At 42.7% G+C, this 18,991-nt stretch overlaps 1 protein-coding gene across 3 annotated transcripts in view; it reads left to right on the top strand.

Moving 5' to 3' along the window:
* hdac4 (histone deacetylase 4) overlaps nucleotides 1-18,991 on the top strand; it is a 115,355-nt gene that overhangs the window by 44,935 nt on the left and 51,429 nt on the right. For 2 of the 3 annotated variants that reach the window (XM_053439046.1, XM_053439045.1), the window contains exons 4-6: nucleotides 16,282-16,482; nucleotides 16,610-16,755; nucleotides 17,548-17,698. In XM_053439046.1, coding sequence (XP_053295021.1) covers nucleotides 16,282-16,482; nucleotides 16,610-16,755; nucleotides 17,548-17,698 — 498 coding nt within the window. Of the gene's footprint in view, nucleotides 1-7,952; nucleotides 8,312-16,281; nucleotides 16,483-16,609; nucleotides 16,756-17,547; nucleotides 17,699-18,991 lie in introns of those variants that run through there. The other variant, XM_053439047.1, reaches the window with a different exon arrangement.

Here is an 18,991-nt window from a genome sequence, read left to right as displayed (position 1 = left end):
CCAAGGTTCCAGAAAATTGGTTCAATAGGTACATTTCCATAGAACCTTTTCCAACCCTCACCGTGCTGCACTTTCACACTCTTTGTCTTCCAAGTCCTGAAGTTTCTTCACATACTTCACACCTTTAATACAAAGCAGCACAAGTAATGGTGTATGGATATCATGATCAGAAAGATGATCATCTACAAAGAAAGTGATTACATATTTGTCACCTTTTAAGGTGTTGAAGTTTAATCATCTCACTTTCCCCCTCTCTTTGACTGACTCAATCTTTTTTGGTGAATGCAGTGGACATTTGTAGATCAGACACAGCACATGAAGGAAAAGGGGTGAAAAGCAGTGGAATATGGCCGGGATGAACGTGAGAAGCCAGAGGATGGAGAGCGCTCACCATGACTGCGCTAAGACACGTGTCTGCCACACAGACCCCTGCTACCTCCCTCTCTACTCACTGGAACATTGAGTTTTGTTGTCGCTGTGCAGGACTGAATTCCTTACCTCAAACATGACATTGTATATATGTTTATTTGTTCCGTGTATATGAATGAACATGCACAATTTATCTTCATTTTCTTATTTAGGTTTTGCTGCACTTGAATCTCATGGCAGAGCGACTTCCCACCAGGAATCTGTCGTGATTCAAAATAATGAATTGAATATTTGTTAAGAAAATCTTTAAAAGTAGAGATTTGCCAACAATCCTTGCATATAATCAATTAAAGGTGTATGTTCCAACCCAGTTATTGTGTGTAGCACTGAAGCATTAACCATCAATTACATGACAGGATCAGCACGTCGTGGTTTTTAGGTTGTAGTCCTAATTCAACAGATTGTAACCCCGTATTGAATATTAGTCCGACACCTAAACGGTGAGGCTTAAAATCAGCACCTAATGGAAGACAACCTGTTTTGTACACACGTGCTCACCACGGAGCTCACATAGCCCTCGGGCCCCGGTGCCAGCTCCCCAGATGGTCCCAAAGTCCCCCCGACCACCCCCGTACACTCTCCTGACCTGGCATGGATTCACCACCCTGGTGCCAGTGTGGTGTAGGCTTGAGTCGGTGGGCAGCTGCCTCTTTCCTGCTCAGCCGCCATCAGTCAGAAACGCACACACACACACCAGAAACACACACACACACACAACCATGTCAAAGTCAGCGCCAAAGGGGTTTTTCAAAATGGTTCTTTTGAACTTGTGATGAACTTTAATATGATCTCCAGTATTTTCCTTCAATTCATCTCCTTGAATTCCCTTATTTCTTATGCACTAAATCTTTTCGGAGTAGTTTACATATATATTTGGAATACAAAAACAATGTTTCAGCACATTCACAGCATTGTACTGAGGCATAAGGTCCAAGGCTACATGATCAATCATACCTGAGGCTATCGGAGAACAGGGGTGAAGATAAATTTAATCCTGAGGTAGAAATTGGAGTTATAAAGGGAATACAACACAGTTTCCCAGTGTCCATTGCCTAATTATAGCTACAGACATAGCCTGAGGTTGTGGCCTTCATGTTAACCCTGTTAAAGGTGCACATACACGCACGCAGACACACACACATGCACACACTCTCTTTTTTTTCTTTCAGGTCTTAGAAAGTATGGCAGAGTGCTCAGAGCCAGACTTGTTTTGTCTTCCAGGAGAATAGACAGTGCCTTAACCTACTTTGTCTGCATCATTGCCATTGTCCTGCCTTTTTTTTTAGGGGGTGTGTGTGTGTGTGTGTGTGTGTGTGTGTGTGTGTGTGTGTGTGTGTGTGTGTGTGTGTGTGTGTGTGTGTGTGTGTGTGTGTGTGTGTGTGTGTGTGTGTGTGTGTGTGTGTGTGTGTGTGTGTGTGTGTGTGTGTGTGTGTGTGTGTGTGTGTGTGAGACATTTTTTTACCATGTCATGAATGTTGCATATGGCGTGTTTTGCCATGTTGGCTGGATGGGCTTTGGCAGACGTCTGGAGTGTGAGGTTATGTCAGTGTGTGATTTAGGGCTACATGATGAATTGTATAAGAAATCATGATCTTGATTCAGACCTTAATGTAATCCGTGTATGGTCATATAAAGCAAAGACATTTTCATGTCCTTGCAAAACATTTGATGCTGGAAGGTACTTTAATAAAAAACAAGTTTAAAACTGATTATTCGTATCAGAAAAGAGCAGACGTGAGTTTTGATGACGCAGCATCAAGAGCCTATATTTTCAATTTGTAATTTTGTGACTTAAAAGCTGATACGGAATTAGTCCAAGTATCTTCCTCAGATTGTGATAAGATAGACATGTGGACTTCTGCCAAACCAAACTGCTCACATTGACCTACAATCTCCTGCGAGTACTAAGCTCAGCAGCGCTACATTTAGACTTGTTGAAGTGTCTTGTCTCACAAGGCCTAGCATGGGGTAACATATATGAAATTCTTTCATTTCTATAACACTTAGAGGTAGATATTAACCTAAAGTTTACAGTTTTTTTAATTTAGTGTGTGTTTATGTGCAGGGGTAAAAATAAACAGGTGGATATTTAATTTGACTTCAACCCTTCTTTACCCTTTCACTTCCGGTTCACCTCACTTGTTAATGTAGAGGTGTGTTGTGAAAAGGCTTTTAAAAGTCCGAGCAGGACCATATGGATCTAGAAGGGTTCTCTGGAACCTATATATTATGGATGACCACTTCAGGGGTCAGACCCTTTCTTTCCTCTTGCGAGGGTTTAGCTAGCTGCCGGCTGACAAACACCACCATGACCACAGGTTTGCCTTCCTCGGTCCAGTAAGAGGAGTTCATTACAGAGAAGCCCAGAGCCTAATGGCTGCAGTGTGTCTGTCAGCGATAGACCGTGTTTCACCACAGAGTTGTTTAACAGAAAAAAATAGAACGTGTTTGCTGTCTGCCATTATGTACAGCCAAAACTGATGATCATCAACATATCTACACCTTTTCTCATTGTCTGCATTCTTTATCCCCTCTGGGCTTGCACGTGGACTATTCTTTCTTATTGATGCGGTCCTCCATTTGTAACCACCCTTACTAGTTCTATGTCTGTTTCCATTATTGACAAGGCCCATATAAGGCACAATGCTATAATCTGTACACTGTCCATACAGAGATTGTTGGTCCAGCTTTAGTGCACAGTGGAATTCCTGTGACCCATTTGACATTTAAGTGCACATGGAGCAGTGTGGTGAGCTGACATCTGACTGACAGCTCTCATAAGTTCAATTTGGCATTGCCGACAGCTAATGGCCCTCTGTCTGCTGTGAGCTTGGTGCAGACTCGGAAGGCATTACCATTGAGACGGAAGGAGAGGGCGTAAAATATGAATGAACAGAGAGATCCCCACTGCAGCCAAGAGCTCAAAGCAGTTATTTTTCTTGCCATGACTGGGTTTGAAGAAGGTGTTTTGAAGCCTTTGTGATTTCAGGTCTGATAGGAGTTGATTCTTGTTATGGGTCTTTTTTGTAGAGTGAGTTACCTCAAAGAGATCAGAAAGGCAGCCTCATGAAAACTAGATTTAAGGATTTTGTGATCTCTTGCGCACATGTGTCTGCGTTTGTGAATCATTGAGACCCTGACATTTTATGACATTTAAACTCACCTTACCCCAACAACATAGATCCCAACATTGTTAAGAAACCAGTACAATAATTGTATACTGAATGAATTTGATGATTGAACCAATCATATCAGTCCCTTATGTCTCCTTAAGTGCCATGACTATCGGTTAAGGGAATGGCCCCAGACAGCCCTATTTCATCAGCTTAGCCAATGTGCAATGTGTTCTTAAAGACGAGGGGACATTTTTAGGAGAATTGGGTATGGTGAGACCATAACTCCTTGGGGGACCCAGATGTAACCTCAGACCAAGAACTGTAAGTGCCATTTGCCGTCATATAGCTGTGTACCCAGGCTAAAAGTCTGGGGCACAACTCCACGTTGACCAGATGTTGGAGCAGCTGGAAACGGTCCACCCCATCAAAGGCCTTGGTCATGTCAGCCTGCAGCACCCTGAGCACTGTTGGTTGTTTTATGTCTGTAGCCACTTACCAGGAATGTGTGGCTTTAACAAGGGCAGTTATGGTGCTAGACCAAGGGATGCAGGCCTGCTGGTTCCTACTTCCAGACATCACTGTGGGCATCAGCTTATTTATGATGAGACGTCCCTGTTTTGTTGGAACCGTTCCATGCATGTGATCTTTCTTTAACCGTGTAATGAGTTTACAGGTCAGGACTTGTGCTCAAGCCTTTCAAAATCAAAATTATATTTTCTTTATGCTTCAACTAGGCTTTATATCACTATTAAGATAAGACATACAAGGGTGCTGAAGTGGTGGGTAATCCTATTCTCTATCAATTGAGCATGTTTTGATTGTTATGAGCGGTTATTGTATTGCTGTAGGGAGCCGTATTGTGGAGCTGGGGTGTGGTGTGAGCGTGTATTATAAATAACCCAAATCAATAATAAACGACACAGTAGCTTTCGTATTTGGAGTTGGGTCTGTGGTTCTCTTGGGAGATGGATGAAAAAGGCAATCTTCCTCCCACCATACCCCCTGTCACTGCGGGGGAGGAGGGGGAAGACTAGCTCATGAGAAGCTAAAAAAATAAGAGCTGCTGTCTTTCTCCTTCTCCTGAGTACGGACCAGCTTGTGGTTGTAGTTTGCATGCCTGTGTGTGTTTGTGCGTGGGCGTGAGTGTGTGTGCACATGTGTGCATTATGAGGCGGACACCATCCATTACTTATTAATCAGTCCTGTCTGCCTCACTGCCATACTGTGTACTTCAGCATGCCTTGCAATCATTAAGACACATGCATTATTTAAGCAACACGCGCACGCTGACTCTGATGCAGATAGCTACACAAGCTATTTATCTCGGATATGCTCACTTATCGCCTTGTCTTATTCTCTCGCAGGCTGTTGCGAATATTTCAGAAGTCTCTCTCGCTCGCTCTGTCTCTGTCTGTCTCTCACAGACATTTATTGTCTTATCTCGGGTCACATGCCACTCTGCACGAGGGTTCATTCATTGGTGTTGTTTTCAATTGATGGTAATATTTGACCCACTCATTCAAGTCCATTATAAGCTCAAGGTCTCTTCATCAAGTTTGAGTGTCTGTGCACGTGGACTTGTTGAGTGTTGGAAGAGATTCTGCCTGTGGTTGGTTTGCGAGCATGAACAAGTGAGAAAATGTATTATTGTTATTTATCCCTTCGAGCACAAATTCAGAAACTCTTGTGTTGAGTTAATTGTTTTTGTTGTGATTTGAGGCTTATACATTTGGCTTGCTTGCATAATATGCTGTTCATGTAAACATGCTCCCATGCTTGGTAATGCCCTGGTGGTCTTGAGCAATTTAATGCATGCCGTATTATGGCCAAAGAAAACCTTTTCAAAGATGTCCACATGCGCCCCACTATTTGTTTTTGTTTGACAAGCCGCTTGCTCACACTGATCTTTGACCATGTCGGTTACCAACTGACCTTATGTCCAAACATAGATTTTCAATGCAAAGTTAATGAGGTGCTCTGTTGCTCACATTCACAGTTTAGCTACTGTCCTCTGCACTGGTGATTTTACCTGCTGTAAAAAATGACAAGGTGCTTGTGTGCGTGTGTGCATGATTTTATGGTTTTGGGTTCAGTAGCATTAGCTGTTATCAGTGTCATGGCTGCTGAAATCTAGCTAAGCCTTTGACGTCAATGGCGGCATACAACAAGCTGATAACACTGAGTTCATATCGCAGCCAGGTGTGTGGGTGTGTTGTCTCATCAAACAAAACTTGGCTTCCTGGATGTTACGCTGAACTTCAAAAATAGCTCCTTAAAAAAAGACACAACGCAGGCCAACATGCCATGTACCTTAAACACACACACCCGCACACACACACACAAAATGAGGAGGTGTTGTGAAAAGAAGATCAGTGTGTTTATATGCACTTAGATATTAAGATTATTATTCGGTTTCTGAAGTAACCAACAAAAGAACAGTACCGCTCTGGCTGTAAATGACTAAATCTTCATCTGCGACACAAGCAGGATCTCCTCCAATGTGTCAAAGTAGTGACATTTCAGCTTGGATTTTTTTGTTTTGAAGTTAAGAAGAAGAAATTGCACAAAGCCATATCTGTTGTGTAGGGTGGGTGGTGAGCTCTGATTGTGTTAGTTTGGACAGAAGCCTAAATGTGGTTGCTGTAGCAGACAGTGTGACCCTTAGCGATGAATTAACGGTGTACATTCCTGTGAAAGTCAAAGAAAGCGATGAGCATTGGCAGTGCTGCTGACCTGACATGCCCTCTTGTGCCGTGGAGACAACAGGCTGGCTGGTCTGGGTCAGAACCCAGCTCTTGTCGTCTATGTTGATCCTCGAAGTGAGTTTAACTGCTGACAGTTCAGGTCCATGGTGAATTTGCAAGTGTGTTTAACACAGGTCGATGCTGATTGCACAACATAGTGAAGAATACAGACTCGCGCTGTGTGTGCACAACAGGAACAGTGTTGGAATTTGTTGATCAAACCTTTAGTCTTTAAGTTACACTTTATTCAGCCTGTCAGAGTTATTTTGGTGATATCAGATCTTCCCAGCGTAGCTCCAGTCATATTCACCCTAGCACCTTATGTTGTGGGGTTGAAAACAAATATGAGTTTATGTTTTCCAAAATTCGGGCCACTGGTTTCCTCTCTTGTGTATTAGAGGACAGTTGCTTGAGATTTAAACTTGTGTTACAGCTCAACGTTGTGCTGTGTTAAACTCCTTGAGCATTTGCAACCAGCACCAGCAGGTTCAGAACACAAGTAGAATCCTGTCTCGTCTTCAGTGTTTGGTTAAAAGAGAATGATAAAGTAGGTACATGCAAATGAGATTGATTCCAAATGAAGTAATATATAAAATTGCATTTGAGTAACTGCAGTTAGTTAATCCTTTCTTTTTCATTTTCAAACTGTTCATAAATAAATCCATTGCATTCACTCCCATTGGCTTAGTATCATAGTGACAGTTTATATGACAGTAAGACATATGACTAGCGCCACCCCCAGAGGAGCACTTGTCATTAGTGGACCTTGATGCTGCTCAATAGACCCATTCTCCAGTCTCTCTAATTGCTTCTCATTGTCGTTCAATCAAAATCTCTTTATTCATATTTAATGTTCTTTTCAGGCATTGACGTAAATGTGTCTCAACTCTGATTCAGTGGCTCTCTCTTAATTTAATGTTTGTGTCTCTATTCTTCAATACCAGTGACAGCCGTGACCTTTGTGTTTTGACAATGTCCATATGTGCATCAGTCAACGCTGATGCACATATGGAATAGGGAATTTCAAGTTTGAAATTTCAAATGTAACTCTTTATTTTTTTTCGGCATTTTGCCTTTATTGATAGTTGAGCATGAATTTGGGAGAGAGAGAGCTTGGCAACAAAAAAAGGCATATAATTATAACAGGTCTTATTAACAACAAAGCAACTTTGCAAGAAACGCAGACAAATAGTAGTGAAACATATTGTGATGGAAAGAGGCCTCTCCTCTGAAGCTGTAAGCAGGATCCTCTGTGTGCATTGGACACCTCTGCTGTGTGTTTTCAGTTGTTGTGAAGTGATCTATCTGCAGAGCAGAGCAGCATCCATTATCGCCAAGTAAATTACACAACAAATGTTGGGCTGCTGATGTGTAGGAGAGTTTCAGCCAGAGGAGAAACAGAAATATCCTTGAGAGCAACTAGTAATGCACATCAACAGCAGTGGGGTATGTGCAGAGCAGAGAGCGTCCAACCACAATGTTTGTTTAGTCACATTCGATTGAGAAGGTGGTCACAATCTCTCCTCTGCCTTGCCGCCGATCAGTGTGGTGGGAGAGAGAGGAACAGAGCGACTCCAGTAAAATGCTCAACATGCCTGAGACTGCCCTCTGATGTCACTGCGAGAGAGGGAGAGAGAGAATGAGAGAGAGAGAGTGGGAGGGGACCAGAGGAACAGAGGGGAGGGAGGGACAGTGGCAGCCGGAGGACAGAGCGGAGCGCGTCAGTTAGAGAAACCGAGAGAGAAGCGATACAGTGAGAGACGGAGAGAGTGTGACGGGCAGAGAGAGAGAGAGAGAGAGAGAGAGATAAAGAAAGAGATCTGCTCTCACCCTGAGAACCAGCTCGCTCTGCTGTATTTTTTTGCGTTACAGTGGACTTTACGCCTCTGCTCAGAGTGTCACTTTTGGCTTCAAACCCACACACACTTTCTCTTCCTTGCTGAAATACTGTACACTGCACACACACACACACACACACATACACACAAACACAGCAACCGGACAGCAAGGCACCACTGATGGGTAAGAGCTCTTGTTGTTATGCACAGATTCTTGTGTCGTTAGCTTTACGATTCAATTTTAAGGAGCTGCTTTGGGATTTGTGTGTTTTTTGTTTGTGTAAAGGATGAGTATTCACTGCTTATGTGTATTGATTCATTTTACATTGGTGTGTTTTGTTAAGTTGTTGTGTGCGAGTGTGATACCTGAGCGTGTTGTGTTTACATGAACTTGTTTAAAACAAGGCTTTTTTATAGTGTGTGTGTACTTGCTTGAGGGGCAAATGTGCGTGCATGTTTGTGTGTGTCGAGTGAGAGAGTAAGTCTTCATCAGCTGTGTGGGTGTGCTGCCTTGAGTAGTGACAGTGTTTATTGAATGGCACTGATGTATGGAGAATCTCGCTCAGAACCACTCAGTGCAGCCTTTAACTGAATGGAGCAGATGGCAACAACTGTGTGTGTGTCCCTCCCCACAGCTTGTTGTGTACATGTATGTATTTGTGTGTCTGTGCCTCCGTTTGGGTGGATAAACATGGGAAAGTTGTCTTCTTATTATGTGACTTTAAAGGGCTCCTTTGTAATTCTAATGAAAACTGTGCACTCTTGCAGCAGTAGAAGTTTTTCTATGGATTACATTTTCCACCTTTTTGAATCATTGAATAAAACCAGTTTCATTAGCATCTTGGTATTTGGCCCGTGTGCCTGCAGTGTCACCACACATTGCTCCGTCTTGGTTTCTCTGTGGTGTCTGTACAGTGTGCCTGCATCCCAGTTTCACTCAACACCAACAATTAATCTTCTGACTTCACAGAGGTGTGATGGAGTGCTGTGTATCTCTGTATACCAACCTGAAATCCCATTATCTCCATGTAAATCTGTAAATTATTAGATTGGATTAGTTACTTTCAATCGCTTCACCCCAGCGGGTTTGACCCGTCTGTCAATTGCACTGATTAGAGAAAGGAGGGATGATGCTAGTAGAGCTGGGAAACAACAGGAGCATGCAATGTTACATTTACTGTTTAGTATTAGCACTTCTCAGTAAATTATTAAGCTGAATGCACATGCAGGCCATTTGTTGAATCCTTTGACTGCCACCATTGGCTCTCCCTGCGTCTCTAGCCCCACCCCTTCCTCTCCTGTCCAACCAACTGCATGTCCCAATCCCACCAGTCGCCATGGCGTTTGCCTCCCTTTTCTGAGAGTGTGCATGTGTGCATGTTTTCACAGCTAAGAAACTTTATGTCAACAATTATTGTTGTTTCTTAATCTGCAAGCTTAGCGCTGCTGTCACCTGTCGGTGTCTTTATTTTTTTAATCACACACGCCCTCTGTGTTTTAACTATGAAAGGTTCCTCATGAATTGTGATTAAACATGCATGGGGTTTTGTCTGAGTGCACGGATGCAAGGTGGGGGCCAGGAGCTCCCTCTGGGAATCCTGCTCTATAAATAACTCCTTCTGTGTGATCCATAATCTTTGCCTGATCACGGGAGAGGGGGGATGAGAGGAGGGAGTTCATGGAGCGAGGGGCCAGAGTCGTAGAGGGAGACACACACACAGAGAGAGTGATGGATGAATAGAAGAGGGAGAGAGAAGAGGAGACATCTCACTGGTCAGGTTTGAGTTTTATTTTGGTGGGTTCAAGCTATTTCACATCATCATGTCTTATTGTAAGGGAATCTCACAACATGAAGTAAACACAATTTCCCGTCTGGAAATCAACAGAGTTTATCTCACTTCCCTTCGCACCATGTATGGTCTTTGAGCCACCGAAGGGACGTGGACACATTTAAAATCTACTGGACTCATTTATAAATATAAATTTATATAATTCCTGACATTTTAGACAGTTTACACGTGACGATTATGTTACAGACATTCCATTTGTGGAGGCTTGACTTTCCATCTATTATGTTCATGAGATTAGAGCAGCGTCTTTTCCCTTTGTGAATATGAGTGTGGATTGCGAAGCGCTCAGCCTTGCCTGCTGCAGGTATGTTATCATGCACGGTGCTGTCAGGGTGACTCGGCTTGTCCGGCCACCTCTCCTTCATTTGGCACGGCACCATAAAGTCATGCCACATTCACAGAGTGCCATCCTCGTAAGCCGTGCCGATTACTTCACAGGTGTCGGCACCCCCGGCTTTTGGGCGCTGCACGTCGCCCTGTTGGCCTGTTGCTCCTCACAAAGCTTTTGTTTATTGTAAACACGCCTCTGGGGATCGTTAGTTCGAGACCTCCTGTTATGGTTGTCATGGTACAACTATAACAGTATTGTGATACCACAGAGCCGTGTCAGCCTGACCGTGGACGCCTCAAGACTGATGTGACACAGATGTGAATCCTGTCTGCTGTCAAAATCTTCTGACAGCGCCACGAAAGAGCAAAATCCTCGAAACAAATTGACATCTTCGCAGTGAGAAAACCGGTCCCGGCAGTTGAGAATTAAGATTGGATTAAATAACAGCAGTTTTGGATCGATTTTGATTTTGGAGAATCATGTGTCTCCCTATCCAATATCATGGCAAGGTTTTGCATAGTCTTTTATTCTATACATTCAGCCAAAAAGATGAGACTAGACAAGTACAAGCTTTTACCCTGAGCTCATAAGTAGACTAGAAAAACAAGTCTGTGTGGTTCAGGTATAGGCCAAAGTGTACAGTATCATAAGCTTTGAGTGTCATCTCTGGCTCTCAGTGCATCTTAATGGGCCAGCCAGTGTGGTTCAACTCTGAGTAGCTTGGTTGCGCAGTGATGCATCACCTCTATCTCCAGCTCTCTCGTGGCCCCTCAACTTGAGGATAAATGGCTGAAGTGGGGCCAGCGACCACAGTTTTGTAAGCGACCGGCAATGTCAACTTTCACACAGACATTCAAGAATATACTTTGTTGTATCCCAAGGAAAAGCTCAGTAAATCCATACAAACATATCTTTTTGCCATTTTGTGTTGGATGTTGACTTGCATCCAATATTTTCTTTGTTCAATCTTGTGCCTGTTGCTTAGCCTACCTGTTGTTCACAGAGGCAGCTGCACACAGTAGTTTTAGTGGCTCTAGTTGGCAGAGACGGTCTCGTCGACTTGTTTGTCTTATGAATCACGTTGTTATTACACGTCACCTTCTCTGCAGACGTTTGTGTTTGATATACTTTCAGCCCACCACTGAACAAAAGTTTAGCATTACAGGTATATGTATTATTATTTAATTTTTTTACCATTTCAAATGGATAGAATCTTATTTCCTTCACTTCTGCGTACACACTCGGAATCTGAAGGGCAGATATATAGCTTGAAGGGTACATAGATGCTAGTAAATATGGACAGCACATATATATCATATTTATTGATACACTAAGTTATCCCCCCCTCATCCTTGTCCTCAGGGGGCACAAAGCCAGCCAGGACCAGAGGCATCAGTGTAACTAATACAACAAAACTGAGGAAGGCACACGTGGGGAGAACTGAACAGTCAGATCTGTGAGATTATTAATTAAATTAATTAGTTTGTGATATCTCCAGATTAACCTACGCTGCTGTTGCAGCTGAAGCAGCAAGAGAAGTTTGGGAAGAGATTGCTGTAGGTAATGAAGAGAGATATGTAGAGCAGACAACATAATGCTGCTGTGGGAGAGTCAGTCAGGGCAGAGGCAACAGGTGAGGCTACTTAGACAAATGTTACTTGTTTGACGCAATGTGAAGTAAAGGAGCTCTATGCTAAACATTATTCAGTTATTTATTCACCTTTCACAATATATACTTTTCACTCACGCGTTTCCATGCATGTGCATATGCTGTCATTTTTCTTTCTCTGAATGGTGTTTGTTTGTTGTTGCGTGTGAGCGCATGGAAGCGTGTACAAATGTTTCTTAATTTGTAGTTTGTGGGGGTGGGAGCGCAATTTGTTTATGAAAACAAACAAACCCTTGTGAAGCCCCTGTGGCATGCCTATTGAGAAAGGCACTTGGGCAAGCGTACATAAATAGCGTGGGGTCGAGAGCGAGTGCCAGTCTAACTTCAGGGGCCCACCAGAGCCCCATTTAGAGAAAACGGGGGGCGGCGGGGCTTTGTGTTCGAAGCTCACCGCCGTAAGACCATATGGGAAAATGCACAGTAGAAAAGGCGTTAATTGAGGTGATGCTCCACATACATATTTGGGTAGTTGACAAATAAGGGTGAAACAGTATTTTTTTAAATAAAGTTCTAATGAGGAATACATTTGTATGAAATTATAATGTTCAAATGCTGATTTTTTAAAAACTTGTTGTGTTCCGTGGATTATTTGTATATTTCATTATTTTTTAAGCTTTTCGTATTGCCACCACAGGATTAGTGCAGGAGTCTGTCTGAAAGGGCCCCAGTGTGCGAAGTGGCACTGTTTGAAGTGCACTGATGGATGAAGTGCTTGATGGTCCCCATGAAATGTTTTGTTTGTTTGACCTTAATGTTATGTCTTATTAAATGGTAAACTGTTGTATGTATGTATGTGTGTGTATACGTGCTCGGCAAGTACGAGAGGTGGGGAGGTTACCACGGGTCACTGGGAAAAGCTTTTTTTATGTAACACGAGAGGTTGGCACAGACTTTCTATGGTGAGAAGGATAAACAGTGGCATCTTCCATAGCGGCTCATTTCTATTGGCTTGTTAGCAGTGCAGTGTCAAACATGCATGTTGGCAGGTCAGAGGTCCAGGGATCACTCAACATGTACATGCATAGCTTGCTTCCTTCCTCATGTCTCATCGTAAGCTGCATCTTCCTGCCATAATAAATGCTTGATTGTATATTTGTAAAAAAAATAAGATGAAACCCCCATTATTGCATTATTAACACAAAGCCTACTTCAAACAAAACAGAAAACCAGAAGGGCACTCTGAGATAACTTAACTCCGCCAAGGCTGATTGGCCCTTCTATTACCATATTGTTGTACATGTATTGAGTTCGGAGTCATCTGGATCTGAAATTGCACCTGTTCATAAACATAGTGGCACTTTACACATGCCTGAATTTTCATAAATGTCTCTGCATCGTCTATCTAATAATTTCCAGAATTTTGTCTGACTGGGGAACGCATATCAAGAACCATTTATCTTATCCCATTCACACTTGACGTGTGCATTGTTCAGGGCGCAGGAGAGTGCAGTATCAGATTTGAATACATGATAATAATAAACTTTGAATAAACAGGTAGTCTGTAGCGGCGGCGGCTTGGACTCATCAACATAAGTGACATTTTCGATCATGACAACGATGTGTTCCCGACATCGGCAACAACAACGTGTTCTCCTGTTGGGGGTTCTGTGGACTGAGTCCAGCAGCAGCTCAACTACTGTAGGTCACTTTTACAGTTTCAGAAAGAAGCTGCAACCAGCATCACCATAGGTCAATCAAACAGCCCATTCCATACAGGAAGGGTTAGAATGGGCACTGCACTGATTTAGCAAAATCTAAAATTCGAAATCTGCTCCAAAAATGAATGGGTTCCTCCTTTGTTCAGACCCCGTCCTTTTTACCAAGTTCCCCAAAATTGGTTCAGTAGTTTTTGCGTATTCCTGCTAACAGTCAGACAAACCAAAATGAAAACATAACCTCCATGATAAAATTGGTTACTCCTGATGTCCACCAGCACTCAATCAAGTCCTTACGAGTATAGTGAAACAATTAAACACACACATGCACCAGTGAAGCACCAGCATGTCTGGCCTGGGCTGGCCACACCCTTTATTTTTTTCCCCCACTGTCCCGTTGGGTGGTGTCAAGTTTCCTCCTGCTCTGAGAAACCTGCCTGGTGCCAAAGATGTCATTGGCTATCTCAGCAAGTAACTGCAACTCCAGCGCCACCTCATTGGTCACCGGGGATGCTCAGGACATCCATGTTACGGAGATGCTCCCCACTCGCCTCGGAGTATTGATGAGTGGCAGAGTGCTTGGCATGGTGCATGCTGGTGTTCCACAGGGCAGATATTGATCAGAAAAGGCTTAATCATGCAAGATATCAGGGACGAGATCCTGTTTTTATATATATATTATTAACTTTCCCATGTCGTCATAGATGTAACCAATGCTGCATACTGGCTTTAACTAAAAATAGCATCGCCTGCTTTAGATAGAAAAAATTAATCCTGCAAGTGGTTTTAATACATAAAGTAGCGTGTTGACCGTGTTTGAGCACATCACGCCATATTCCAGTTACATGTCGAGGGCTTTAAAGTGTGTAGAATTAGAATATCTAGTGTGTTATGATGTAGGATTGTAAAAAAACGGCTTGTGTGTAAGCTGCCGTGTTGTTTGCTTGTTTGGGAAGAATAATCTTATTGCACTAATACTTGTTTTTGCATGTCAACCATGTGGATGCAGGGATATTGCGTGCGTGCATTTCAGCAGCACTACAAGCCTGTGCTATTCACTGGATTACTCAATTGAAGTGGAATAAATGTTGCAGATTAAATGAAACGTAAGGAATGTGAGACAAAGTGTTTGTATTTTGTGTCTGGGACTTTGTGTCGGGCTCCAAAACTTAACTTCAGTTTCTTCCCTGCTGATACTTAAACTCTTTGACATCATCATCGCGCTTTATTACGGCGGCTTTCCAGTAAACGCTGAATGATCTGAATGTAGCTGACCAGTTGTGGTAAACAAATCCATGGTAACAGCAGGCTCCACTAATCAAAGACGTTGCAATTACACCTGAAGTTGTGGGTAGTGAAGTACTCCTCATTGACATTGCAAATAACAAGTTTTTCTAAAAAACACTTCAACATACAGACCGGGGACTTCTACAGAATCCAACATCGTTTCACGATCTCTTAGCCTGCGATAAGACCCTGGATGGTAACAATATTACGGTAGATAATCAAAAACTCAATTCAGTGAATCGATGGGATTTTTGCTTCTGGAACCACGCTGTTAAATCCACAGTTTGGAAGATTTAGGTGAAAGGGATCTATCGGCAGAAATTCAATATTGAATAATCCTACGGGATGTTTTCACTGGTGTGAAATCACCTAAATTGTACGAATTGTTGTTTTCTTTACCCTAAAATGAGACCTTTATATTTAAATACTTTATATTTATGTTTTTATGACTTCTGAAGGCTACTATTAGGTTTTCCTTCATGCATGGCAGGGGAAGGTTGAGGGGTATTCAGCTGCAATATGCAACTTCACCACTAGATGTCACAAAATCCTACACACTGAACCTTTAAGCCCTATATCAGACACCACTTTGCATTCTTTGTACACTGTCTGCAATGCAGTTAGAGTAAGCAAAATGTAGAGTTACTGCTCACAGATACACAGTGGAATTGGAAACACACACACAGGCACAGTGAGTCTGTATGCGTGTCAGCAAATCCCTGCTGCAAAACTCATCTTACATGAGGATTGTTTATGACCTCTGCTGCCATGTTTCATCATTCCACCTGTGTGTGTGTGTGTGTGTCTGTGTGTATGCGCCAGTCAGGTTTTTGTCTGTGTACAGAAAGTCTGTGTGAAAGTGTGTGTACTTGGTTTTCCTGAGAATCATGTTTGTACAGATGTTTGTAAACACCATGGAAGCAAAGCTGCATCCTAGACACTGTGCTCTCAGCACAGCAGCAGACTGTTGCCTCTTTAAATCCCAGACACATTTTCTGTTTTTGGTGTTTAGCTAATCCTCTTATCCAATGTATACAACTATAAAACAGACTTATGTGTTCATTACAAGCAACCGCAACCACTGTGAAGTGTAATGTCAGTGCACATGCTCCACATATTGGAGCTAAGATGGTTATTTCTACAGAGGCACACTAGATGTCTTGATGGGAGTCTTTCTTTTTATGTGTTTCCAGTTCTCAAATGGGTGTTTGAAGAGTGTGATTGAATCTGTCGTCTGGTGAAAGTCATTGTTGATGGAATATGTTTGTATTTCTGCAATAAACCTTACATTTTTAGCTGACGTCAACTTCTTTGAACTGAAAGTATCTTGCCCTTTTCTTTTGTGGCCCTCTCCTCTTTCAGTGGATGTGAGCACTGCAGCGCTGCCCACGCAGGTGCCCCCTGCCACCACAGCTCTCCTTCCCATGGACCTGCGCGTAGTGGACCACCATCACCACCACCACCAGCAGCCTCCCTTCGGCCTGGTTCCCCAAACCCACCCCCTACCACCTGTCTCCACAGCCTGTCCCATATCAGCCGAGCCAGGCCGTGGGCAAGTCGTCAGTGAGTCAGGATGAGCTGTTTCTTGATAGTGTCGGGAGACTGAAAGTTGTTTACCCTGAAGTTTTACTACAAACGCATCCCTTGCCTCATCTGCTCATAATGACAGACTCTTTCCAATCTCAAATAGGCCACCCGGAGCAGCAGCTGCAACAGGAGCTTGTGGTGCTCAAACACAAGCAGCAACTGCAGAGACAGCTACTGATCGCCGAGTTCCAGAGGCAGCATGAACAGCTGTCGCGACAACATGAAGTCCAGCTGCAGGACCACATCAAGGTGAGGTGGTGGGAGATCTAGCTCCTCTACTCTACTCTCCTCAACTCTGCAGAACTGCACCCTTCTCATGGACAGTAGAAAGCATGTGTATTTGTACACTTAGTGAGTGTTATGTTGTAATTTGATCTGGTGGCAGCACTTTGCTGCTTAGTCATCTCCTGGACAAGACCACTGGTCCCAGTAAACCTTGTGTGTGTGAATCATGTATGCGACTCACTCTGCTAAAAAGCCTCCCTGGTGTTGCTGGGACCACAAAGTCAGCCAATCATTCTTGGCTGAAAATAGCTCAGATGTGTGTCTTTCAATCAGATCAGTCCACAGGTCAACATGGCTCTCATTATGGACTCCAGGCTGGTGATGTCATGTGCTTACAAACGGCTCACCTTCTAATTATTGGTTTCAAGAAGCCATGGACTGCACCTTGTCAAATGAAATGTCTCTTAACCCTTTGATACACAAGATGGGTCAAAAGGGATCCGACTTTTATATTTATATATCTTTGCAGTAAATTAATAAATAATGTTCTTTTAATAAACTTTTGAAGCAAAAATCATTTCTGTATCACTACCCTTCTAATGCACAGCAATGTTAAAAAAATATCCCTATGTTATTTCATACATGGCTGAGTGATTCAACCCTATATCTTTGAATTAATTGTATTCAGTTTTACACACATGGGCCAAACAGTATGTATTCTCTATGGAGCACCAGGCATACATTTCACACAGCTGCTTTCATACAGTTCTGTTTTACAATCCATTACCCTCAATATCCTTGTCTTGTCTCCATCAGCACCAACAGGATCTACTGGCCCTCAAACACCAGCAGGAGCTGCTGGAGCATCAGAGGAAGATGGAGGATCAACGTCACAAGCAGCAAATGGAGAAGCAGCAGCGCGAACACAAACTCCAACAGCTCAAAAACAAGGATCGGGGACAAGAGAGTAAGTAGCAACATATTATGATGAGTGGGCAAAAGAGCATCAGTCCAGTGTACCCAGAGGAAATTATATGAGATTGAAAAATCTATTATGTGTGTTGGTGAGTTTGCATTCCCATGGTTCAGTGAGTAGCTATGACTAAGCTCTTAACATAGCTGTCATGATCGAGCAAGCATACATTCACTCTCTGCCCCCTGAACACTGCCAACATCTGCTGTAACTGTGCCGAAGCACTGAGCAATTTTGCCACAGCAGGTGCCCGGAGACGCTTGACCCTTCGAGTCCCTCTGTCACAGCACCTCGCCTTACATCACTAGTCCGAACAGCCTGACCTTGCACGTTTAGCAAAGAGAAAATCAGAACGAGATGGCCAAGACTTTCAAGAGGCTTTCATTTGTTGCAATTAGATTTTGTGTACAGCAATTCAATGAAACCAGACAATTCCCTGACTTGACCTTTAAAGAATCAATTATAAAATTTGTGTTGCTTTTGCCATCGTATTACAATGTTCTCACTAAAGTTAGTGCTGACAAACCAAGTTGTCAGCAATTCACTTAGTATGTAAATATTTAACATATTTAGATTGAACATTTATTCTTATGATTTGAAAAAGCTGATATTATCTATTCTGTCTAGAGTCAGTCTCACCCAGCTGCGAAGTGTCTTATTTTGTTGTGACAAATAAAACTCCAGATTTTATACTTATGAAGGCATATTTCTTAGGTAGGAGGAAAGCTTTTTTCAAGTTTAGCTGTGCTAAGCCAGTAGTTTCTCTTGTTCGTGTAATTGTTTTACACAACATAAATAGAAGGTGACAAGAAAGACTCACCTTGCTTTGAATTGCCTCGTCGTTGAAAGGCGCCACACAACTGAACCTGCCCTGACTTACTGAATACTGCATGTTAGCACAATATTTGCATCCACTTCATCCAGCACTTGAATGGCTCCTGTAATGTAGGAAAGAGTGTGTTTTTGCACATTTGCATGAAATAGACAAATTATATTTTGGTTATTGCTGCAAACACCTGCATGCTCATTATTCATACTCATAACTTGTTAAATAAGCTCATCAAAACACAGATGCTGTTTTATTCAGATTATTGGTATGTGGCTGTTAAATGGTCTCATGTGGGCATTTCCTGGGCAGCCTATGATGTGGATATTGACAAAATGTTTCAATATGAATACCTCTGATTTTATACTTAGTGATGGACCCCATTTGGAGCCACTATTTTCTCCTTGACCTTTTTCTCAACAAATCCTCCGCCGGGCCAATTGAGCCTACAGTTTGACGTC

This window comes from Pleuronectes platessa, chromosome 14 (genome assembly GCF_947347685.1).
Source record: "Pleuronectes platessa chromosome 14, fPlePla1.1, whole genome shotgun sequence".
NCBI classification, from domain to species: domain Eukaryota; kingdom Metazoa; phylum Chordata; class Actinopteri; order Pleuronectiformes; family Pleuronectidae; genus Pleuronectes; species Pleuronectes platessa.
The sequence above is the reverse complement of the archived record's forward strand: the minus strand, read 5'-3'. Positions and strand labels throughout refer to the sequence as shown.